Source organism: Dermacentor silvarum, chromosome 4 (genome assembly GCF_013339745.2).
Source record: "Dermacentor silvarum isolate Dsil-2018 chromosome 4, BIME_Dsil_1.4, whole genome shotgun sequence".
Taxonomy (NCBI): Eukaryota; Metazoa; Arthropoda; class Arachnida; order Ixodida; family Ixodidae; genus Dermacentor; species Dermacentor silvarum.
This window is the reverse complement of record NC_051157.2, coordinates 63957512-63983696: the sequence shown is the minus strand read 5'-3', so window position 1 is coordinate 63983696 and position 26185 is coordinate 63957512. Positions and strand designations below refer to the sequence as shown.

Below are 26185 nucleotides of genomic sequence, written 5' to 3'. Positions count from 1 at the left end.
TTTTCATTAAATTACAGTCAGGTTGGAGGGAGCTCCCTTTATTTGCTGAATACCAAAAAAGAAGAAGATGCATCTAGGAGGCTGAGAGTAGAAGAAATGTCCCACAACCATGTAAGTGAAACAAAGAGAGAAGAAACAGAAAGAAAGCAAAAAAAAAAAGTGCTGCTGTCATGACCAGCGTTGACTCAGGAACTTGGTTCAGGAGGACTTCTGTCTTTCCTGAAATGAAGATATTTCATTAGCAACATTACCATCCAACCGAGAAAGCTAATCACTGTCCAAAATTGATCATGTGCTGAAACAACATTAATTAAATTGGAACTCATATGAATTGACTTGAGACATGTTTTATGGTGAAAGCCATTTTGATGTATTCTATTCACTTTACTGTGCTATGAGCTTCGTACAACATGCATGTCTAGATTCAAACACACAGCCAGCACCTTTTGAATCGATCACGCTGCTCGCTCACTTTTAGCGATGGTAGCTGTTCTATGTGGACTTCCTTTTATAATAATAATTGTAATTTTTGTGTTACATGCAAATGTACTATCGCGCTCAGTATGAGCTACAACGTGAGAGCGTGTGGAAAAGCAGTCACGCATTATAGCTCATACGGAGTGTGATAGTACAGGGTCGTCCAATATGAAAGGGAACACTGGATTTGTGTTCAGAATCCGGTAATTTTCCTTGCATGTGCTTCTAATGAGGAAAAGTTACATCAGCAGGTTTCTTCAACAGAACAACAACATAGCAAATAGCAGTCAATGATGTTCTGACTTGCACGTTAACAGGAATCGTGGTTCGAACAAAGATGAGGTGTTCCCTTTAATATCGGATGGGGGTGTATAGGACACTGGAGGGCAAACAGTCATAATCAACAGCTTGATAGAGCTGCCGATTGCCACCAACTTCATAATTTTGCAACGTAAGGGAGGATGCCGTCCATTTACAAAGTATACCTTAATTACAGCAAAAAAAAGTACTTGTACAAATAAACAAAAATACTTGTACAAGTAAGCAAAAATCATTGCCACTAAAAAGTGCAGGCTAAACATACATAAATGCACTAAAAAAGGCCAGCATAAAAAGTTGTGCACAGTCATCTGGATGGTGTAGAGCAAGTAATTCATCTAATGAACCTTGAAATGTTGGTTTTTCTTATAATTGAATAGTTTTGTTATTTAAGCTGTTCAGCTATCTAGGAAGTATATTCCGTAGTGTCTACGCTCAGTATACTGTCACCAGATAGAACGCTTAGTAAAGTGATAACTCAGCTGAGCTTGCCAGTGCACTAAAAGAGCAGCAGCTGCCATTTAACACACAAGTAGAATGCGAATGCCCTGACATCAGAAAAGCAGAGATTCCATGATACACCACTCTGCACTCAACTAAGAAGCTTATGGATGCAGCTAGAGGTACGAAGATTAACCTCAACTTTCACAAAAGTACAGGTAACGGTGGAGCTACTTCAGATAAAGAGGCAACATAAGAGATAAGTGCAGGAAAGTCTTTTGCAGGTAGCCCTTGCATTATCAATGATACAAACTCAGCATGTTCTTCTTTTCGAAGGGAAAACAGACGTACACATTGTTGAAAAATTAGCAACCAAACACCTTATGCTAAGTGTTTATAGTATACCATTGGATAGCAGGATTTGAAGATCCACGAGTGTATAGTACTATGAACTTAAGCTCCTTGATTTTGGCAATATGACAGTGAAAAGAACTGTTTATGCAAAAATGTGTTCACTTTTTTTTTTCTTTTCTCTAGTGTGAAGCAAAATGAAGAAATGAAAATCTAATTAATTATTCATAACTTTGACTAACACAGAGATAAAATCAGCCCCAAAAGTTTTTCTTAAAGCCAGATGCATACTGGCACTGGAATTAGACAAGATACTACAATTAAGATTTACACAGGACAATTAAACACTCAGCTTTAACTAGTGTTTGCTATACTATAAAATTGCTTAGCTAGCATGTTTGTATAATAAGAACTAGTAGTCCTGTGTTTTGTCTGACATCAGTCTTGCTGTGTCCTTTTTGATTTTCACACTGGTGAATTAGTATCTGTGAAGCTACCTGGAACCAGGTAGTGTGTCTTTTTTATTTCTCAGTAGGTTTTGTTACTTACAATCCAGATCCCATCCACAGGAAATGCAAGGTCAACTTCCAGTTCTCCAGACACATATTCATAGTCCACTTTTCGCGACTTCAAGATGGGTGTGGTGTGGTTGTACACTACAAGCTGGTTCTTGTATCTCTGGACGGTAAGGCGGGTCTTCTTGTCGTATTTAATGTCATCAGGCCAGGGAACCACAGTCTTGCCTATACTGAGCAATTTCCTAAAACAAGAATAAGATACATGAATACAGTGTTGTATGCTGCTGGCTTATCTGATAGTTACGCGTGATGGCATGCATGCATGTGTTTGTGTGGATCCTCTGCAGAATAAATGCCCCTCCAAGAGATCTGCAATTGCCCCTGTCTGCTCCAGCAAAAGCAAATCTAACAGCTACAAATTTTCTAATCTCTAACCTCGACCATATGTTTCCTTTGCCTTGACACCGTTTCATTGCTTCTAAACATTTTGAACCTCTATAACCCTTTAAAGGGGCTGACAACCGGCCGGAACATGTTCTCAGAAATCTCACAGGGCCCCATTAACACTTCCTTCATTTTTCGGTGCTGCTTCACTCTCTCCATGGTTAAAATTTTGAATGTCACTAATTTTCACTGGTTGATCAATTTCAAGAATTCTTGATACATTTATGGTGGCTATAATAGGGCTTGATACATTTATGTTCTGACGTTTCTTTATTAGGTCATTTCATGCTAGAGGAGGCTTGCAAACTTCCTTTCTTGGTATACATCACCCTGAACTTCAGTTCTGAGATAATGGGCAACACATTATTATACCTAACAACTCTACATTCTGCTGCAATTTGTACAGAGTAAAATCTGTTTCATTTCTCATTCCACTATTTGGACTTTTCTTATGTGCACTTATTATTATTGTGTGTCTGGAAGAAAGAAGCTCATAATAATTCTCAAGCTCCTTTCGAGAGGCTCCACCAACAGTTCCCGTCTACTATTGCTAGAGTTAATATGCCATAATTATCCGGGACCTTTCCGCTTGTCTGCTTCCTCCCCAGCTTAGTGTTGAAGTGACCCATGATTGCACAGTATACCGAGTTCTGAAATTTTTCATTGCGAATTACCTATCCTCATACAACTTTTCTACCCTAATTAAATAAACAACAAACAGCAGATAGTGAAGGAACCACAGGGACACGGTGCGGAAGAAACGCTGCAGTTCATTCACCTGCTGCATAGCACTGTTTATTTTGTCGAAGTCAAAAAGTATGAACAAGCTAAATTAGCACTTTATTTTTCTTCTAAACTGTCATCATGACTAAACATTACTGCATGGACCCATGCTGATTCCTCTACTACAATATCTCCTACTAGCACTATAGAAATATGATGCAACCCTCTTGTTAATGCTAAACAACTTCTGGCTGCTCCCTGTAAAGTGCTGCTGAAGCATCCCTACTTTCGGCATTACGTTAAGGGGGCCCGAAAACACTTTTCTAACTAATCATAAAAAAGGCCTCACTATTAACGGATGTCACCAAAGTGTTCCGCAAAATTTTTCTAATCCTTGAAGTCTAAAGGCTCATTCACACTAGGCCGACATGACACCGATTTTGGTCTGCCAACTGTTGGCAACAGCGTTTTCCTTCCTTTAAGCCGTTGGCCACAGTGTTTTCGGTCCTGTAAACTTCTGTCGCCAACATTCGGCAGACCAAAATCGGTGTCGTGTTGGCCTAGTGTGAATGAGCCTTAAGCGGATTTAGAGCTAGTTATTGCACTGATGCGCGGCTTTCTTTCTCCTTTCATCTCCTCTAGTGCGCAGGGCACTATATAGGAGGCATAGTAAGGCAGTAATGCCCTGCATAAAACTCGGGCATTTTCATTTGTTGTTTTCTTCTTTGCAATGCTACTCCCGGGTCACACGTAAGATAGGCGCTCAGGCGCCTGGAGCTACGTCATTTACAGAGACCAATCGGAGCACGTGGTTGTCACACCCAGGCCCAAAGGAAGCGTCGCGCGGAACAGGAGCGTCTTCGCTACGCAGCAAAACTTGGTGCAGACCGCGAAGGTATGCTGGCTCGAAGACATGAGGCAAGGCAATGACGCGTGGCTGCCATGAAAGACGACGAGCGCCGTGAGCTCTACTACCAGATGCGAGAAGCGGAGTAAAAGCGCCTTGGCGGCCATGGAAGACAAGGAGCGTGGTGAGCGCCATGACCAGAAGCGACAAGCAGAACAATATTTATTGTCAACCAAAGCAAACAGCATCAAACGCTTCACTTACATTGATTCCCACAGTGTGTGGGATCCACATATTTTTTGGGGGCCTTATTAAGTTCACAGACGTGCGTATTCGTCATTTATTTAACGCAATATTAACAATTAGAGTATTGCTGAGAATGTTCGTGTGATCGGGCTGCTTGCCTGCTCATGACGCAGTTGCTAACGGCATTCAAAGGGGAGAGCAAGCGATTTTTTTACTGTTATTGACGCAAAATTGTAAATTCCCTGCTGCATGCAGTGCAATACTATTTGGCTCGCGTGTTCACAGGAGCCTCACCTACAGATAGGCAATGTTTTGGTTCTATTCTGGCGGAGGCTGCGTATGATGCCACTGAGCGCAGCCGCGCGAGCCCTGTCTTAAAAGAGATCTGCGATGGGTACAGAGTCTAGGCGCATCGAGGGCTGATGGCTTCGTGTGCACTGTGTTCTCGCCGCTTAGTTCGCGTAGAAGCGAGAGGCAGCACGAAGGGCAATTCTGCTCGCTTCTGCTTTCGTTCTTCCTCACGACAGCATTTGATAACGAGTGTCTGCAGCCATCGAGTGAGATGTGTTCATGTTTGCCAGTGCATGCGTGACACCATGCTTGACAATTTGCATAGTTAGTAAGCGAATGTTTACAAGTTTATATGGCCGATAAAGCGGTACTTCGCAGAGCTGTTCCTAACTTCGTAGAGCTGTCTAATAATTTGCTATCGCAATCGGCGCTTCGCCTTTCGGGCGAAACTGCAACATTCTTTCCCTATCAGGAAGGCCTCTGTAACAGAAGATGTGACCATTGTTCTGCACTGTATATTCTGACATCCCAAGTAGTGTTTCATAATTCCTTCATATAAATCATATATATTTGGCATTTCACATAACTTGAACCAAGCATTAAAGAAAAAAGTGGTAGACCTTAAGTGAATGGCACCAACAACATATTGTGCATATAGTCATCATGATGAGTTACTTAGGATATACGGTGCAGTCATATTAGGTAGCTAATTAAGTTCATTTGTGCAAAATTTTTATTATCCACTTTAGTCCATAAGTTGTATTCAAAAGGTCGAAGAGCATGTTAAACACTCACTGATAATGTTCCGTAATGTTATCTTTTACATACTAGTCTTTTTTCGTCTGGCTCTAAAAAGAGACAGTAAAATAATAAAAAATGAAGGAATTCACTACATGCTTGCACATCAGGATTGCAGCGCTCTAAATCTTGGTTCTAAATAACTGCACCACATCAGCTCCAATGAAGTGACAGACTTGTTATGCAACTTGAAGCACCTGTGCTAAGGCAGTAGGGTGTTCTAGAAATAGCATACCCAAACAATTTAGAGTACCCAGAAATCAAAAGTATGCTTGAGTTCTTTTGTACTTTTATTGCACATGTTTGTGCATATGGCCAATGGCACCCTATTGCTCCGAGACCCTTATTTGTAACATTCCATGTAGTAAGATGTTCCATTTTGTGCATGTTTTGAGCAAAACCAGATTTTAGCATTGCAAAAAAAAGTTACAAAAAACAATAGTTTTCATAACTTAACGTATTTCATAAACTACTACATATGTATGAATTCTGGTACTGCAAACACGGAACTTAACAGAACTCGGCATATATCTGACTGAATATTTCATAATGCGTCTGCCAATGCCTTGGCATGTTTGCTAGATCATCTCAGCTTTAATGGTTCTCAGAGGTCTGTTTGCTTGTCTTATGCTCACTGTATATACAACGCTTCTACTTACTTGTGGTTGGACTTTTTCTCCTCTTTAAATGTGCCAAAGAGAACAAGTCTGTCCCCAATATCAAGAAATGGTTCGATCTTCACCTTGTAGGGCTTTGCCTGCAGTATTGATACATGCAGTAATTATGTTTATTATGCTCAAAACTTCTTAATATACTTGCTTTCCCATAACCATGACACAACTACTGTAAGAGCTAGCTTTTGGTCATGTATTTTTATGTACTCGGAGTTATACAGTCAAACCTCGATATAGCGAACCTCGATTTAACGAAATTCGCGATGTAACGAAGTATTTTTATTTCCCCATCTTAGTTCTATTGAATTAATGAAACCGATATAACGAAATTCTCGATATAACGAAGTTTTTCGCCGCATGTACAACTTCGTTTTATCGAGGTTTGACTACCATTTTCTGTACCTAGCATTAGCAGATGTCTAGCTTGCCCGGCAGCGTATATTGAAAATCTAGACGGCACAGTGCCTTAGCAACCGTGTTTGAACGCGATTGGCTGAAACGCCACAGGTGACGCTCTGATGTCATGCCGTCAGGATTATTGCCTTTGTGTGTTGCCCACGATAGGTTAAGTTAGGTTAGCGTAAAAGGCGTTAGGTAGCGCGGCGTATACGTACTCTCACAGCGGTTGCAAAGGGCGTCGAGCGTCGCCGGCTGCGTTCCAGCGAATCGCGTTCAACCGCGGTTGCTAAGGCGCTGTGCCCTCCAGAAATTCAATAAATGAGTTTCTTATTTTCGGAAAACGCGCAAGTTCATGAGATCATACTACAAGCCCCTTTTATAAGTAAACAGGCCTTACCAGTTTGGTAGGTTGGTGCACCGCTTTCACCTCTACACCCTCAGTGGTCGAAAAATTAGAGTCAGTCAGAGGGTCACCAAGCCGCACTGATGCACAGTCCACATCGTTCACACTAATCTGCAGAAGTAAGCAAAAGAGTGATATAAAGCATTAGAAAGGCTCAGTCGGTTTTGCAGCCTTCTCATCATTTATTCAAGTGAAATTTTTCTGCCTAAACGAAACCTGCAGTATCTTTTAAACGCGTACTGACATGACATTTGCAACGTTTTTTTTTTAAATGTGCATTTTTTTTTATTTGAATGAAGATCCAGACTGCAAACCCTCTAAGCCTTAGCGAAAATACTGGCAAGCACCCAATCAACCCAAGTAATTTACTATGATACTGTCGGACTTTCGTTAATTATATTTCGACGAGACTGGAGAAACTGGTCGAATTATCCGTCAGGTCGAGTGGAACAAGCGGCTGAAAAAAAATTATGCAGATCCCACTTACTGTGGGAATCGAAGTTATGCGAAGCATTTTGCAGGTAGCTGGCTATGGCATCGACCCTGCGGTGGCGGGCCTCGACTGGCTCTTTGACTGTCTCGATGACTTTAAGCAGGCGCTCATTGTGGAGTAGTTCGGACATGCTGAGGGTCAGAAAGAACGTGGGCTTGCGTAGCTGCTCGATCATTGCGAACATGTTCCCCTTCCTCTGTGACAAGTAGTACCACACTAGTACGCCATCCTCGAGCTGCTCAAGTAAACCTCTGAGGAAGGCAATGTCCGAGTTGACGCGTTTTTCGACGAAGCTGCGGTCTTATTCCAAGAGCTTCTTTGTGAGCGTCAGGAGCCGGTTGGCATGCACGGGGTGGGAGACTTGCTTTCGAACTTTCGAATTGCTGTTCGTGCGGAGGCAGCAGCCATCCGGTGTTCCGCTGCCGACACAACCGGCGCTATCTGGCTCGGCGCAGGTAGTACGCGAGGATCAGAGGCAAGAGTCGGATGACAGAGTTCGAATTACGACGATGCCGCGACCACGCCGGGAAGGCGAACATGAGCATACGCACAGCAGCTTAAATTGTTAGGCACCGCCAGCTCGACGGCGTAGGAGGAGGATGGATGGACGAACGAACGGACAGACGGATCGATGGATTCAAAGTGCCTGAAGTTCGCAAAGAATGCTTCGCAATAAAAACACAGAAACAAATCGCCGATTTATTTGGCATTATTGGCCCGGTTCTAACACGCCCCCGATCGCACGCGCACCCACATTTTACGGGCTCAAAGTAGAACTATAAAACGTATAAATAACATTAGGGCTCGTAAAAAATGTAGAAATCGAACGCGCACCCTGCTTACTTAGCAAGAAGGACCAGTGAACGCGCTTTACCTTCACACAATCAAGATTTATTAACGCGTAAATGTGCATCCTCAATACCCTCAAACAGCACTTTCCTGACGTTTATGAAGAACCACATATCATCCTCCGTACGGTCCATGCGAGAGCAAAACTAATACTGATGTGATCTAAATATTCTACTTCACTGCTGATGTAAAGAGCGACGTAATCATTAACGTGCAGTATACTTTTTTTTTTTTTTTTGACGATAGCACTTCCACGAAAGAAACAGTTTTTCAGACACTTTGTATTTGGATAAAGCGCCACAAGATATCGCGACCAGCGTTGCTACTGCCCAAGCTACTGCCGTCCACGTCTCCGGCAACCCGACACCTTGTGGCGTTTTGTCCAACAGCAATGCGTTTAAAACTGTTTTTAACAGCGGAGCTGTTTAAGCTCTTGATTAGGCTGCGTAGTGCGAACAACAAAAAATAGCGCCTGGCGATGACGTCACCGTGCGTTGCCTAGCAACCACCTCACAGAGCGGCGTGTGCTTCGCCTCCTCTCCCGCCAGCCACGCCCAACGCAGCTTGGCCGTGACGTCACCGGGGAGATAAAGATCGTCGCCGCCGCGACGGCGGCAGAACTACAGTGTAGTACACTGTAGGCAGAACTCTCGTCGACTCTGTGCCGTGCACAGGTTGCCTTGACATGGGAGGTTAAAGGACAAACCCCATATGCATGAAAATGCACGGGACAGCGACGAGCGACGCGACGTAGATCGCCTTCGCGCAAGGCACGGGCAAACCCCGTTCACGCGACTGCTTCAGCGAGCAATCTCCATTGTTGCTGGCATGAGGGCGTCTACTCATTGTCAGCGGCATGCAGTGTTTTGTTTGCACAATAATACATAAAATTTTTATCATTGTCCTGTAGTATTTTTTTTACATGCACGTGCATAAACATTACTTTATTTGCTCGCTGTGTGCACGTTGCTGCGAGTCGAAAAGCACGTGGAGACAACCGGCAGTACGTCACTGATGTACATCCCGTTCCGGTGTTTTACTATTGGCTGCTTGAGCACAGCACTTCCGGGCGACGGATTTCAAATTTGAAAAACCGAGCGATCGCATGATTTCGACCACGCGACACGTCGGGCGAACGGCCCGTTTCGTCGCTCGTCGCTGTCGCGTACATTTTCGCGCATATGGGGTTTGGCCTAAGGAGAGGGAAGGATAGCATGCGCGTGGCGCGCGCTATGATCGAGAGAGAGAAAGAGATTGTAACAGCACCAACGAGGCAACGCCAGAGCTGCTGCCGACGCCGTCCGCGTTTCCCCGCGTACGCGCCGAACGCGCGCGGTGTCCGTGACTGCAGCAGGCGCCTTTGGCAGCGGCTCGGCAGGTTTCTACCAGCCACGCCCCGGCAAGTGTGGAGGCGCAGCTTGGTCGTGACGTCACCGGGGAGATAAATAAAGCTCGGAGCCGCCGCGATGGCGGCAGAACTCTCGTCGACTCAGTGCATGTTGCCTTGACATGGGACGACCAAAGAAGATCCGGACACCCGAAGAAGAAGCGGCTTACCAGGAAGCGCGCCGTGCTGCCAGGCAAGAATGCGATCGACGACGACGAGCCGGTCCGGAATACCGTGCCGAGGTTGCTGCTGAGAAGAGACGTCGCCGAGCCGAGGACCCCGAGTTTCGAGAACTTTGTCAAACCTAGCAGCAATTTAGCAGAGCCTAGCACAGCCTAGCTAGTAATAACTTGGCCAAGCCTATAGCAATTAACATCGTAGCAAAACTTAGCAAACCTAGCAACAACTTAGTCAATATTTGTAAAAGCTGGAAGAAGCTAGGTGATCACAAGCTCCGCTGTTGACTCCAACCTTGCACCACTAGTGCAAGCTGTCCACATTTTGTATCGCGTCAGTGTTATCGTCGAAAAAAAAGTAATGGACGTTAACGATTATGTCGCTATCATATCAACGCTTTACACATAATGCAGGGTGCCTCGATGTCCGTGCCGCCTTTTAAAGACACTTCAGGCGTGGCACTTTCTCGAGCGACGCCGATGTACAGTGTAAAGTCCCTAGATTTTCTGCTCTTCTTTAGTACAGTGTAGCCGAGGGGAACAGCGTGCCCACTGATCCGGTATTTTGTAGCGATACCTATCCGATGCTAATGCCTTTTCGCGCTTTTCGCGCTCGGTCAGTGGTCAGAGTGACGGTCTGCTCACGTTATCAACGGGATCAGCGGGCCGTGAGCGGTGGATGATAAGACTAGTGTAGAATAAAGCATAACGCATCGCTACAAAATACCGGCCCTGCAGTGGAAGTGTCTTCTCAGCGCACAGGAATGCTCAAGGGTCATCGCTATCTACAGGCAACAGGGCCTACCTGCTGCGACACCCAGCGACCTCCTGTACCCGTCCCCTCACCACCTCCGAGCTGTACACAACCTCTTGGAGTCTGTGGAGGTGAACGGGATCACCGCCTACCGATAAGCGCCCGCACCCCGCCGGCCACTGCCTTCATCACCGGCCTCCTGCATGAAAGGACGATCGAGTCTCCTGTTGCTTCTCCTTCTTTTCCCTGCCTCTCATCTTTATCTCCCACTTCCCCTGACGCTGCGCCGTGCCCCCTATTGGGCTGCAGAAATAAGTGTCATTTCCTACCTTAGCCCACAACTACTACTACTCAGAGTAGTAGGAGCAGCTCACCAAAGCGATAAGCTTTTTACTTGATTTTCCGATCATTTGGTTATTCGAACTGTTCGGTTAAACGAGCAATCTAGATTTTTTTTCGGTGCTTTCCACTTTTTTTGTCTTTTTCGTTATGTATAGATAGGTAATGGAAAATAATATTTCTTATGAAATTTTTTCTACAAGTTGGGTTATTTTTCTCCGACGCCTTGTTATTACAAGATAATGGACGAGAAAAGAAGCCCTATCGCGTGTTGTACTATAGTGAACTAGATAGCTATCTAGTTCACTATAGTTGTACAGAATGCGAGCGTCTCTACCATTTGGAAGAAACACGGTTTGAGTCGGTAGGCAAGGCAAGGGAAGATGATTTTTCAAGCGAAGCTTGTATTGGCTCACAAGTTTCGGTGGCGTTGTAGTGACGCAAAAACTCACGTGTGGCACATACCCGCATTGCATATGCAGGTATGAGGCAGGGACAAGAAAGAGCAGGTGCGGGTAAAGCTGCGCCGGATCACGTGACGCGCGCGACCAATCAGGGTCGTTTCATGTGTCGCGGGGAGGGAAAGGGAAGGAAAGGGCGTTGGCGCGCGTTCCGCCAGGCTTCCCTCGCGCCAGATCAGTTTCGGCGACCGGTTGGGAAGACCGGGCGTGGTGCGTTCCGCCGAGGAGCAGGCTGCGTTTGAGCAACGGGGCCGCGAACGCGCTCGGGAAAGGGCTCGTCGTCGACGTGCCGATCCTAGCGTGAGGGCTTCCGAAGCTCAAGCGAAACGTCAGCGAAGAGCCGCGGACCCCGAGTTGCGGGAGCGCGATGTTGAGGCCAAATGTCAGCGAACAGCCGCCGACCCCGAGTTTCGGGAGTGCGACGTTGAGGCCAAACGTCAGCGTCGTCTAGTTCTCCAGGAATCCGACAACGATGGTGCACGCCTCGGCAACGCTAGTGTCAACTTCCCCGGTGCGACGGCCAGGTTTCAACGCGAGTTTCTCAACCGGAACTTGGGAGCCAGCTGCAGTGAGTGTGATCGGTTGTGGTTCGAGCACAACATGGTACTCGTCAGTGCAATTCGTTTGGAGGAACACTGAAGAAACACACGACAAGCTTCGCTTACCCCCATTTCATCGACAGGGGATGGGCTGCCGCTGCTGATTTTTTTTTTTTTTCTAGGTTCTGTGTACTAGGGTTGCGATTAGACCGTGTAGGGAAAGATATGCTAGTGAAGCGGGCCGGGGAGCTAGAAAAGGAACTCATGGGCGAGCACAAACAGAGGAAAATTGTAGAAGACAAGCTAGCCATTGTGCAAAGCAATGGTGAACACTTCGATGTCATCACCGCGAGCAGGGCTGGCTCCGAAGCAGGAACAGGGCAGAAAGCCGAAATCGCTTCGTCAGAAGTGGCGGACACGTCAGTGATTGTCACGAAGGGGCTAGCACTGAAGTGCCGGCAACGAAGTCGAGAACAAATAGGGCTAGGACGGTTTCAGGTACAGTTTCCAGTGACGAGAAGGAGAAACAGCGCCGAGTAGTCTGTTGGGAATTCTAACACGCGTAAAGTAGAACCGGTAATAAGGGAGGAAGTAGGTGGAGACGAGCAAGTCCAAATTAGCGCTGTAGACAGGGAAGTGATGGTGAATTTGAAGCAGCACATGTGGGGCACGATGAAGGAGTGGCACCTTGTGGTGATAACGGGAGGAACAATTGACGTACTTCAGGAAGGGGTGGCAGGGATCGCGAAGCAAATATGTAAATGGATTAGCGAACTCGGGAATGTTTCCAAGGAAGTGCAAATCGCAGTGTGCACGGCGCCAGATGTTGAAAGGCAGGTGTGTGGAATTGAAAGGGCAGTGCTTGCAGCCAGCAAGATTTGGACGCTTTTAACGCAATGAATACAGTCATTGACATCAACCGAGTACACCAAGCAGAAGTACACCGAGCAGGCTGTGACTGCGCTTTTGTACATGACGGGACTTCCATTTTCAGCACGGGCAGTGGCATCTTAGGCGGGCCCCTGGCAATTAAGAAAGTATATTAAGTATTGAACGTGGCGACACACCAGCAAGGAGCTGAATTAAAACACAATGAGTTCAGAAAAGACGTGCAAATGATAAGTACACAGACCGTAAAATTTTTAACATAAGCACGAAGGGTGGTCGCAAGCAGGATAAGTGGCTGGAAATTCAAATGCGGCTGAATGACGAAGCTAATAGCACGTAGTACTTGAAATGCATCTACGTCGTTTGAAGCAGCCGCCTGTTATTGGCAATTTTGTATGGGGAAGGGTGCAACAGAATGACTAGGTCAAGAAAAAGCAGAGACACAGGCATGCTAATTAGGCGATGTATGAAGTGGTAAAGGATACAATAGACGAATGTAAGGAGCATTTATGGATTAGCGGCACATGAGAAGGAAAAAAGACGTGGCTGGGAGCAGCATTCCTTATTGACAGGTAGTGATAGCAGAGATCAAAATACAGAATTGATTTTATTAGAAGCGATAATAAGGAGTTTAGGAAATCTGGCGAGGTGGTATATTAGTAGGAGATATGAATGTGCACGTGGAGGATTAAATGCAACGATTTTCTAGTGCTGCATCTGTGCGATGAACAGAACCTTATAATAATACGAGTAGTTAACAGGGAGAGGAAGTGTCATGGACAGGTAAGACGACAATGCGGGAATAGGCAGTCAAGCATCGAATACGCCTTAGTCTCAGAAATGGTCTGCGAACGATTAGACCAAATGACGATAGATGAACATGGAAATTATAGCCTGGGTAGCAATAATAAACGTATAACCTTAAGATTTGGCAGACATACTGACGCAAGACAGGAACCAATAGGAGCAGGATGCGTTAAAATATTGAAAAAAACAAATAGCATGCATAGATCGTAGAGAGCATGGAGAACAGAATGGAGGTGCTTCCCACACGATAAAATGGTAGACGTCATGCAGCAGGAGTTAAGACGACAACGGCTAAAAAATTGCTGGAGTGTAAAGAGGAAACCACGCAAGTGGTGGAACAAGGCGATAAAACAAGCTATATAATTAAAAGCGTAAGCAGGCGTCTAGGGATCATAGAGAAGCCAGAAAGTTGGAATTACACGAAGAGGTACTCTTTAGATGAAATAAGTACCGAAAAATGAAAAGGGTGGTGAGGTGTGCTAGTGCAAGAAAAAACTAAATGTACAAGTGAGTGTTGGGTGCATCACATTTGCAAAAGAGAACGGCGCACCAAAAAGATTCTGGAACCACGTAAGAGCATTAGGAGCCCCCGCAAAAATTCGTTAACAGATCTATAAGAGATGAAAGATGGTAACATCTTTGAAGGAGACGACGCGCTGCTGTACATGAGAAAGGTTATTAGTGATAACTTCGGCAAGAAAGAAAGCGTAGTCCAGACTCAACCGCATCCAGCAACAGAGAAGCCAAAATCTACCGTAGAAGATTTTTATTGAAAAAAAAAAAACGCAGAACAATGTTACCTAATAACACGACAGCAGGATCAGATGAAATCCCAATACAGCTATTCAAACAGCTTGGTCTAAAAAAAAGTCACAGTTTCGCCCGACAGGCAAAGCATTGATTGCGATAGCAAATAATTAGCTATACGAAGTAAGGTTAGTCGATCAGCTGCATAAACTGCTGTAAACATTCGCTTACTAACTAAATTAACAAGCACGTTGTCACATGCGCACAGGCAAACACGAGCACATCTCACTCGACGACCCCGGACACTCGCTGTTAGAACGCTGGCGTGATGAAGAGCGGTAGCAGCGGCGAGCGAATTCTCCTTCGTGCTGCCGCTTGCTTCAGCGCGAACTAGGCGCGTGAGAACACAGCACACACGAAGCCATCAGCTATCTCCGGTCGGTTAGCCTTCGAACCCAGCGCAGATCGCCTCCAAGAGAGGAGTCGCGCGGTCGCGCTCAGCCGCCGCAGCTGGAGTAGACGCGGAGATGCGCACTATAACCTGCCCTCTTCCCTCCCCTTTCCAAGCGCACCCACATCTTCCCGCTCCCCCCCTCCCCCCTTGCACACGTGAGAAGACGACGCGCACCCTCCCCGCCTCCCTCCCTTGAGAGCGCGAGAAGACACCGCCGCATCAAGCCGCCATCCTTTTCTCGGCTCACCCTCGCAAGCTTTCGCTCGCACCTATGCAACATACGGCGCGCGGCCGCGATGAATAACACCACCAAGGCGACGCCGACGACGGTGGCGACGGCGGAAATTTTCCTGGAGTGTCGACAGAATAGCTATAGCAGTAGCGCACCGACGGGGCAGGGGTTCGGGGGTTGTAACCCCCCCCCCCCCCCTTGTTTAACCCCTTTTCTTTCCTTGCGCATTTGAGTACTGAAACTAAGATGGGAGACGCGCAATCGTCTGCACACTCGCAAAATGCGCATTTTTTGACAATTTCCCGTGCAGAAATTGAAATTAGTGCTGTTTAGATGGTATTGGAAAACTGTCAACCCCCCCCCCCCCCCCCCCCCCTGGCAGAGATCCTGGGTGCGCTACTGAGCTATAGGCACAGTTGGCTATTGCCATAGAGCAAGTGATTAAAACATAAAAGACCCGATCGGATGACGTGAAAGCAAGTTAACCTCATTTGCGGAGGCAAACGTGATAAGGGTAAGCCGAGCTCGTACAGATCAGTTACAGTGACGGCGGTGCTATATATATATATATATATATATATATATATATATATATATATATATATATACATCCATAGCAGTGCAAGCCATAATAGAGTTGCCAAAGCGGGTAGAAAAAATATCTCGGGGCGGTACAAAATGGGTTCAGGTCAGGCAGACGCTTAGAGGGTAATATTTTTGTACTAACCCAGTGCACAGGGATTTCAATAGCTCAGAATTGACATTTATGGAAAGCATTTCTAGATATTAAGAGAGCTCATGACAACGTAGACAGGGAATTGCTATAGAATAGTCTCAAGCACGAGGGCATAGATGACTTCGTGGAGCTGCTGAGAGAGATATATAGGAACCACCGAGTAAAAATTGTATGGCAAGGCCGTAAATGCACATAAGTTGTGGAAGTTCACCAAGGACTGAAAGAAGGGTGTCCTCTGTCTCCATTGTTGTTCACGCTGCATGTCAAGGGCATAGAAAGACGATTGGAAAACAGTTAACTAAGTTTTTATTAACCTTACATCCATAATGGGCAAAGGTGTGCAACAGACGGTCCTTGGGCTGACATATGCGGACGACATAGTGCTACAAGCAGACAATGCGAACTATTTACAGAGACTTTCGAATATTTGTGGCAGTGCAGCGATAAATATGGAATTTAAGTTTGGCACAGTAAAATCGGGAATTATGATATTTAATGAAGAGACGAGTAATGATCGACGTGATATCAATTCAACAGCAAGTCATACCCATAGTCAAGCAATGTAAGTACCTGGGTGCGTACGTAAACGAAGTAAGTACCTACTCGAGTACCAAAAATAGTCTAAGAATGAAGGGGAAGTGGAATGGCAGCAATAATGAAACAAAGCATTTTGGTGCCACAATAAATATGAGGTGGCGCGTGGAATCTGGAAAGGAGCAATGGTACCAGCGCTTACTTTCGCAAATGTCATTCTGTGCTTAAAAACGGACATCTTCTCGGGGTTGAAAGTTAACCAGAGGTCGGTAGGCCGGTTCGCTTTGGCAGCCCGCGGTAAAAACACAAATAAGGCAATGCAGGGTGACATTTGGAATTTTGGATCTCTTTTGAAGCCAGATAAGCGCAGAGAAAAATTACATTTGAAGAAACATGCAGGAGCACGGAATAAAATAAATGGGCGGCTAAAGTGCACAAATATCTGCACCTCAAAAGCGTGGACTCAAAATGAAGGAAGAGGTCAGGAGAGTTACAAAATACAAGGTAATTGATGGCGTATATAGACAACCAGAAGTCATCAAAAAGAAAGAGAGAGAAACATAGACAGTAAATTGGATGTAAAGGAAAGCAAAGCTAAGCACAACTAAAGCATTTAAACACAACGATCTACGAACTTCCCCTCGGGCGGTGCGGCTAAATAAGTGAGCTGTGCCTCATACAGCCTCCAAGATCGGGCGACGCACGTGAGAGCGCGTAGCCGGATCTCGGGCCATGGAAGGACTAGCCATGGAAACCAGCTTTCGCGAACTCGGTGAATAACAAGCGCAAGCACATCGACGAATCATGCGGATGCAGCAGGCCGTATCGCACCGAAATGACGAACTTCTCCCCGCAGTGAGGAGGCCTGCGCGTTGTCTGTGCACGCACATTTGTGTGCGTTTGCACGCAATCTTTCATTGTTCTTCAGTACGTTCCGAGCAACATTTGTCGTAACGTATTGAGACAGCCGCGATGACGTCTAGCGGTAGCCATCGAAGAGCCGACAGTTTACCCTCGACGTAAAGTTGCAAATTGTTTGTGACATTCTGATCAGAGGACATAGTAGTTGCTCATGTTTTTGGACGAAGTGTGAAGAAGAAAATGAGCTGCTTCATTAAATGAATTTTTTCTTGAATTCAAGTTGAATGTTTTCTTTTGCTGAAAGTGCTTAGCCTCATCTATTGCGAGCTGTGCGGTGCGCTATCTTTACAACAGTGACCTGTATGGCGATAGGATCTTGAGGTCTTAAAAGCGCTTCACTACGAAGGGGTTTGAGTGTATAGTAGTAAAGAAAATATGGGTCGTGCCTTAACGTTGGACGCTCTCTGACGTAAGTGGAAGGCGTAGGTGTGCAGCTCTTCTGGCTTGAATACTTTACGATCCACCTCAACCTCCATCGGCTTGTCGTAGCTGGCGATGTACTTCACCACGAGTGCTAGGTCAGGCTCCGGCTGGTCATAGCGACCTGCCTCTGTCTTGGCGTTGTAGTCCTTAAATTCCAGAGTAAGCATCTGCTTACCCTTTTTTGTGAAGGTTATCCGTGACCTGCGGCAAAATGAAGTGTGACTGGGTGCTGGAGTGCAATCGGTTGCTTGCAGTGATTGATTATTATAACACACACACACATGCCTAGCGCACAAACCCTAAAGTAACTTAGGAAATGCAGTACAAAAAGTTACGCTGAATAATTTTGGCCGCGAAAGTTTGCTTGAACTACACACGGCGATAAACTAAGAATTCAGTGCATATATAGTTCCGCCCGTGAAACTTCCCGGTATATACAGCTATACAACTCACATTTGCGCCTCCGCGCTCAGAAACATACATACATATAGAAGCATACATGCATATAAATACATATAGAAGCATAGCGACAGAATATATGAATAAAATGAAAGCAATGAGGGAAGAAAGAACATGCTATACAATAGGAAGACTGAAGTAAAACAACGACAAAGACTAGAGCATGGTAATATGATCGGAAAAACGAAATGGAATCTGACGCCGCAGTAATTAGTCGAAAGAATACTAAATATAAAAGAAAGAAAATTAAGAAACATGCGTAGAAAATGCATGTGCAGCGCCTACAACCTACAAGTGCATAGCCACGATCGCAAACTGGAAGGATCACGTCCAAATGTCGTTACTCCCGCTATCATCATCATCATCATCATCATCATCATCATCAGCCTATATTTTATGTCCACTGCAGGACGAAGGCCTCTCCCTGCGATCTCCAATTACCCCTGTCTTGCGCTAGCGTATTCCAACTTGCGCCTGCAAATTTCCTAACTTCATTCCATCTGGTTTTCTGCCGACCTCGACTGCGCTTCCCTTCTCTTGGTATCCATTCTGTAACCCTAATGGTCCACCGGTTATCCATCCTACGCATTACATGGCCTGCCCAGCTCCATTTCTTCCGCTTAATGTCAACTAGAATATCGGCTATCCCCGTTTGTTCTCTGATCCGCACCGCTCTCTTCCTGTCTCTTAACGTTAGTCCTAAGATTTTTCGTTCCATCGCTCTTTGTGCGGTCCTTAACTTGTTCTCGAGCTTCTTTGTTAACCTCCAAGTTTCTGCCCCATATGTTAGCACCGGTAGAATGCAATGATTGTACACTTTTCTTTTCAACGACAGTGGTAAGCTCCCAGTCAGGATTTGGTAATGCCTGCCGTATGCACTCCAACCCAATTTTATTCTTCTGTAAATTTCTTTCTCGTGATCAGGGTCCCCTGTGAGTAATTGACCTAGATAAACGTACTCCTTTACAGACTCTAGAGGCTGACTGGCGATCCTGAATTCTTGTTCCCTTGCCAGGCTATTGAACATTATCTTTGTCTTCTGCATATTCATCTTCAACCCAATTCTTACACTTTCTCGATTAAGGTCCTCAACCATTTGTTGTAATTCGTCTCCATTGTTGCTGAATAGGACAATGTCATCTGCAAACCGAAGGTTGCTGAGATATTCGCCGTTGATCCTCACTCCTAAGCCTTCCCAGTCTAAGAGCTTGAATACTTCTTCTAAGCATGCAGTGAATAGCATTGGAGAGATTGTGTCTCCTTGCCTGACCCCTTTCTTGATAGGTAACTTTCTACTTTTCTTGTGGAGAACCAAGGTAGCTGTGGAATCCTTGTAGATGTTTGCTAAGATATTCACGTATGCCTCCTGTACGCCTTGATTACGGAATGCCTCGATGACTGCTGGTATCTCTACTGAATCAAATGCCTTTTATAATCTATGAAAGCCATGTAGAGAGGTTGATTGTACTCCGCAGATGTCTCGATTACCTGATTTATGACATAGATATGATCCATCGTAGAATATCCCTTCCTGAAGCCAGCCTGTTCTCTTGGTTGGCTGAAGTCAAGTGTTGCCCTGATTCTATTGGAAATTATCTTGGTGAATATTTTATACAATACTGAAAGCAAGCTAATGGGTCTATAATTTTTCAGTTCTTTAACGTCTCCCTTCTTATGGATTAGTATAACGTTGGCGTTCTTCCAGCTCTCTGGTACACATGAAGTTGTGAGGCATTGCGTATAGAGGGCCGCAAGCTTTTCAAACATGATATCTCCTCCATCTTTGATTAAATCTACTGTTATTCCATCTTCTCTAGCAGCTTTTCCCCTGGTCGTGTCTTTCAAGGCCCTTCTAACTTCAGCGCTAGTTATAGAAGGAGCATCTGTATCCGGTTCATCACTATTTTGAATTAAAGTAGCTTGGCTGTTTTGGGCACTGTACAAGTCAGTATAGAATTCTTCCGCTGCTTTTACTATGTCATCGAAATTGCTGATGATATTACCATGCTTATCTTTCAGTGCATACATCTTACCTTGTCCTATGCCAAGCTTTCTTCTTACTGATTTAATGCTGCGTCCATATTTTACGGCTTCCTCAATCTTTCCCACGTTATAATTTCGAATATCCCTTACTTTTTTCTTGTTGACTAGTTTTGACAGTTCAGCGAATTCTATCTGATCTCTTGAGTTGGACATTTTCATCTTCTGTCGTTTCTTTATTAGGTCCTTTGTTTCTTGGGAGAGCTTACCTACTGGTTGCCTTGGTGCCCTACCTCCCACTTCAATTGCTGCTTCTGAGATCAACCTAGTTACGGTTTCATTCATTACCTCTATGTTTTCTTTATCTTCCTTTTCTAAAGCTGCATATTTGGTTGCAAGCACCAGCCTGAATTGGTCTGCTTTTACCCTTACTGCCTCTAGGTTGGCCTGTTTCCTCTTGACTAATTTCTCTCTCTCTCTCTTCAAATTGAGAGAAATCCTAGACCTCACTATACCTATGGTCACTGCACTTAACCTTACCTAACACTTCTACATCCTGCACTATGCTTGGATAGGCAGAGAGTATGAGATATATTCCATTCCTTGTTTCTCCATTAGGGCTTTTCCAGGTCTACTTCCTGTTGCTGCGCTTCCTGAGGAAGGTATTCATTATTCGGAGCCTATTCCTTTCCGCGAATTCTACTAAAATCTCTCCTCTTGCATTCCTAGAATCGATTCCGTAGTTGCCAATTGCTTGCTCACAAACCTGCTTTTTCCCCACTTTTGCATTGAAGTCGCCCATGACTAAAGTATACTGAGTTTGCACCTTTCTCATTGCTAGTTCAACATCTTCATAAAACTGTTCTATTTCTTCATCATCGCGACTAGAGGTTGGGGCATAGGCTTGTACTACCTTCATTTTGTACCTCCTATTCAGCTTCATTACGACAACTGCTACCCTCTCATTAATGCTGTAGAATCCATCAATGTTGCCCGCTATGTTGTTATGCACTAGAAAGCCGACCCCGGATTCTTTCTTATCTGGAAGACCTCTGTAGCAGAGGACGTGGCCGTTAGTCAGCACTGTGTAAGCCTCACCAGTTCTTCTAACCTCACTAAGGCCAATAATGTCCCAGGAAATGCTTGGTAATTCTTCAAATAGTCCTGCTAAGCTAGCCTCACTCGAGAGGGTGCGCGTGTTGAACGTTGCCAGGTTCAGTTTCCATTGGCGGCCTGTCTTGACCCAGAGATTCTTAGCACCCTCTGCCGCGTAGCAGGTCTGACCGCCACATTGGTCAGGTGCTCCGCAGCCACTGAGGGCCATGGGTTAATTGTCGGAGTCATGAGGGAGGTAGTGGCCGAATACTGCACCAGGGAGGCCAATTCCTGTTCTGGTGAGGGAGTGACTTTGATGAAGTTCAGTGGGCCTTCCTAGTTTGGTTGCACCTGAACTAGTATAGCCCCACTAGCTCTCGGCGATATATATTTTTTTCTTGCCGGTGTCAGGCACCACTCCATGCCTGAAAATGTGGTGGACTGGAGTAGGATTCGAACTTACGACCTTCAGATTTGAGGCCGGGTATTCTACCTCTGCTCCACGCCACCACTTACACTCCCGCTATAGCCTACGAATAAATTCTATATTAGAGAGAGGCTATAGCGGGGACTCCGCTAAAGCCTCTCTCTAATATAGAATTTATTCGTCGAGCATGCGCTCAAGCATTCTGCGAGCGCTCAAGCACGCTTGAGGACTGAAGGACACCGACGATTGCGCTATAGCCCGGCCTTGTTTTTTCTTTCTGCGTTCAAGCGCCAGCGTGATAAGTGGAACTTGTCCTCTTACGTCGCAACTGTATAATTGAACTGCTTGTATTGGGCAGAAAGCTGAAGTGTTTCCCGAGCCTGACTTGCGAAGGCGGAGAAATTAAGCAAGTACACGTTCTTACCCGCCCGGTCTGTAGAGGAGTTTAACTTCGAGGAACGTGTGGATGTCAACAACCCGGGTGTCCAAGTTGTCGCCGAATTTCGGGTCCTGAAATGAGCAAGTGATAACAAGTCATATTCTGCTGACCTAATTTGAGTTGTCGGGTACTCTGGCTAGTATGTGGGTTTGTGAACTCACGTCAAGTAAATGAACCATTCGGTCTGTACGTAATGATCAAGTTTATAACCACGGGTCTCTGAGTCAACGACTCGAATTGATTACATGTAACGAACCCTCATCAGCTATACAGGGTGATCTATTTTAGTGGAAACATATTTCTTTAAACATGATTTAGCCGATGCGATGATAGCTGTCGCAGTTCGCTCGCTAATTAACTAACTTTGTTTAATTAACTTTTAATTACTGATTTTAACGTCAACGCCGCAATGTTAGTACTATTGCCGCAGGAGGCAATAGTAACAATTTAAGCAATTCTAAAAACGCCATCAGTTGTTCGCCTTTTGTCTCTCCGGTTCCGAAGCTGATAGCACTGCCCACGTTCCTCTCGGCATGACGTAAGTAGCTCGCTGCGATGACCTGCTGAAGCGCGCATTTGTGAGCGTCGGTAGGTCGCCGAGATATGATCTTTGCGAGATAAGATGGTAAGAGGCGCGCACAGGGCGGTCAACCTAAAAGTCCCTATATAAGAAAAGTACCGCCATCCTTTGATAAACGCCGCTTCTCTCTCTCCTGTATCTCCGATTGGACGATGATAGCGCGCGCTTTTCACTTCTTTATATTTTCTTTTTTTCCGCCTCAGAGCCATGTTGAAAGTCCTCTGCGCAGCCGCAGTCGCCGGCGGCGGCGGCGGCGCGCGCCCAGCCTGAAAGCTTCAATACGGTGGCTAGAACCATAGCTTCAACGTGGACTTTCTAGGTGCGCCACCGTCGACTTGGCTTTCGCAAGCAAAAAGTAAAGAAAAAAAAGCAAGCACTTTAGGAGAGGAGGCGGCGGAGGAAAGAGCAGATGGCGGTACTTTTCTTATATAGGGACTTTAGGTGAACCCGGTGACGTAAATAAATCAAACCTCGGGACGCATCACGTGGACAGTTCTTCGAGCTAGGGAGCCTAAAGTCCCTATATAAGAAAAGTACCGCCATCTACTCTTTCCTCCGCCGCCTCCTCTCCTAAAGCGCTTGCTTTTTTTCTTTATTTTTTGCTTGCGAAAGCCAAGTCGACGGTGGCGCACCTAGAAAGTCCACGTTGAAGCTTTCAGGCCGGGCCACGGCCGCCTGGATCGGCGCGCGCGGCGGGGCCCTGCCGCGCGCGTCGATCCAGGCGGCCGTGGCCGGGCGCGCGCTGCCGCCGCCGCCGGCGACTGCGGCTGCGCAGAGGACTTTCAACATGGCTCTGAGGCGAAAAAAAAAAAAAAGAAAATATAAAGAAGTGAAAAGCGCACGCTATCATCGTCCAATCGGAGATACAGGAGAGAGAGAAGCGGCGTTTATCAAAGGATGGCGGTACTTTTCTTATATAGGGACTTTAAGGGAGCCTACATGCAAGCGCCGTTGTATGTAGGCTCCCTACTTCGGGCGCTCTTGGTGCGCCCAGTTTCGGTAGCGGAGCGACAAAAGGAGAATTTTTGTCGACGAATATCTCAAAAACGGATGAAATTTTCTTAAAAACGGCGCAAATTGATTTTGCCTTTAGCGGCGTCATCCACCAATACTACCATTAACACGTTGTCGTTAAAATCAGTAATTGAGAAGCTAATTAACCAATCATTCCTAATGAGTGAACGAACTGTGACGGCTACTCTACCGTGCAGTGTCCACCGTGCTGAAAGAACGAATAGCGAGGAAATAATTATCGCGCATCGGATGAATACTATTTATTTGCAAATCGTTTCCATCAAAACATACCACATGCATGGTATATCAGCATTTCACGGACTTTTCATGAAAAGTACAGTGCCAGGCAAGACTATTCCAATGTACTCGGTAAGTGGTTTTTCAAAGAAACACGCGCATTTCTTCTCTCGAACAAACTCCTTGCCCGTGCATTATAGATTCAAGCAAGGGACTTCGATCGACGATATCGCTTGCTTTGTAGTGCGTGTTGAGTTATGTACGTTTTCAAGCAGCAAGTGAAAAACCGCTAGTACAGAAAAAGGAAGCTATACACAAAGCCCAAGCCGTGAGGTCCAATGTTCCCTTACCGGGTTGATGACGTGCAGACCGGTGGACCGGCGCGCCGGTCTCAGCGTGCGACGTGCCCTCTTCGCTGCCTTGTTCTCGGGCTTGTCCAGCGAAAGCTCCTCTTTCCAGTGGCGGCTCAGCGTGTACACGGGGATCCAATCGTCGACCTCCGATTCGCAGTCCGTGTAATCCCTAGGGTAGAACTCGTGCATCTTGCCGCTTCTTGCTGATGCAGGTCTTCTCTATTCGATTTCTCGATGGTCAAACGTTCGACCCCCTTCTTCTCGTGGTCCGCGCAACTACAGCTGTCAGCTCACGTCCGGCCTGGGGTCCCGCGGACGCTCTGAACCCCTCCCTCCGCCTGGTGTTATTGGCCGCCGGCCAGATCGCGGGTGTACGATGCGACCTTCTCACGTCGGCGCCCTCGACTTCCACTCCTCGGGTCTCTCTGTTCGGTGGGCTTCGATTCCCGCGGGTAGCAAGCCGAGTGCAAGCCGACGACGACCGGTCCTCTCCGCAGCTCGAGTCGAACTGAGGCGCGCACTGAACGTTTCGGACGATTGTTTTCACGAAAGACATGACGGATGATGCAGTCATGACATATCCATTTCTATCACGAACGGTGGAGAACCGCGGCGCTATATCTCGTGCATGAAGGGAGCTACTTTGAGGCGCTATTTACATTTTCTTTTCCATGGGCAATGCGGAGTCTGTTTAATGCGAATGTCAGGACCATTAGCGTAGCCCGATTTTTCTTTTTAATTGTGGGTTTAATTTTTCGGAACTATACGCAGCGTGTAATGAAGGACGTCGTAGTGGAGGAGGCGGATTAAATTTGGCTACCTGGGGTTCTTTAACGTGCACCCAATTCATTGTACACGATCGCTTTTTGCATTCCTTCCTCATAGGAATGCTGCCACCGCAACCGGGATCGAACGCGCGACCTACAGCTCAGCAAAGCAACACCATAAACCTCTGAGCTACCGCGGCAGGTTAAAAAAAGAAGGTTTTTTTTTTTTTTTTTTTTCACAGAAAGCGGTAGGGGGTTGTCGCGGTTCAATTGTGTCCAGCTAAACGGTATAATTAAGGAGGATGATTGAATGTTCTCAACTCTTGTGCAAACTCATGTTTACGGGACTGCTCTCCTATTCGCATTTCAATACCGCTCACAAGACTGTAGTGGTTCAGCGGAGCGACATTGAATTAAAATATTCGTTGAATGACCGCGGTTACGCGCGTGCAATTTAATAACATAGAAAAAAAAAGTCGGACCTAGTTTTCCATGAGTGAAAGTGGGAACCAAAAGGGAGATCTCAATTTAAAGAACTGGGACAAGCTTGTGTGAAATAACACTCTGCACATACCGACGAGCCAAGTTGATTAAGGATTAAGGCATACACGCCCGGAATCTTCTGGGCTCCCGGGCGCACAGTGGCATTACAGGGCAAATGAAAAAGCACGCACCCTGGCCACAACGCTTCAAGAAATAAACGGAGGAAGAGCCGCGGCGCTACCAGATACCGACTGAACGGAACTATCGGCTCGGAAGAAAGGCATAGGCAGACAAAGAAACGACGTATTCCATCCCGTCAGGCCTTGCTGCCTCCAGGCCTCATGCGACGAGACTCCATCGCACTCACAGGAGTAAGGACTGTGACAGTAATAACTACGGCTGTGACCTGTCGATGGCCACAAGTGCAGAGCTGTCCTGCGGCTGATCCTGACACTGAGCGAGATAACGGCCGAAGTGCCCCTTGTGTGGCGTTCGAAGCTCACCACATTTTCAAGCACATTACGCGGCAGTGCCGAGCTTTGACTGCTCCGAGGCAGCAGGTACTTCACGGACTGTCTCTCCGTGGTGCAGACGACGAGGTCCATGCAGAATGGTGCACCTCGAACACCAAGCTAGTCTGCACGAGCCTCCTTGGTTTTATAAGCAGCAACCAGCTTTATG

At 46.1% G+C, this 26185-nt stretch overlaps 1 protein-coding gene across 1 annotated transcript; it reads right to left on the bottom strand.

Moving 5' to 3' along the window:
• LOC119450149 (uncharacterized) lies at positions 1–24770 on the bottom strand. Its single transcript, XM_037713526.2, has 7 exons — positions 24252–24770; positions 22056–22141; positions 17634–17871; positions 6925–7041; positions 6114–6211; positions 2137–2347; positions 1–219 (listed from the first exon to the last, which is right to left on the bottom strand). The coding sequence occupies exons 1-7, from the start codon at positions 24441–24443 to the stop codon at positions 199–201; spliced, it is 963 nt and encodes a 320-aa protein (XP_037569454.1). The 5' UTR covers positions 24444–24770; the 3' UTR covers positions 1–198.
• Between the last annotated feature and the right edge of the window lie 1415 nt (positions 24771–26185).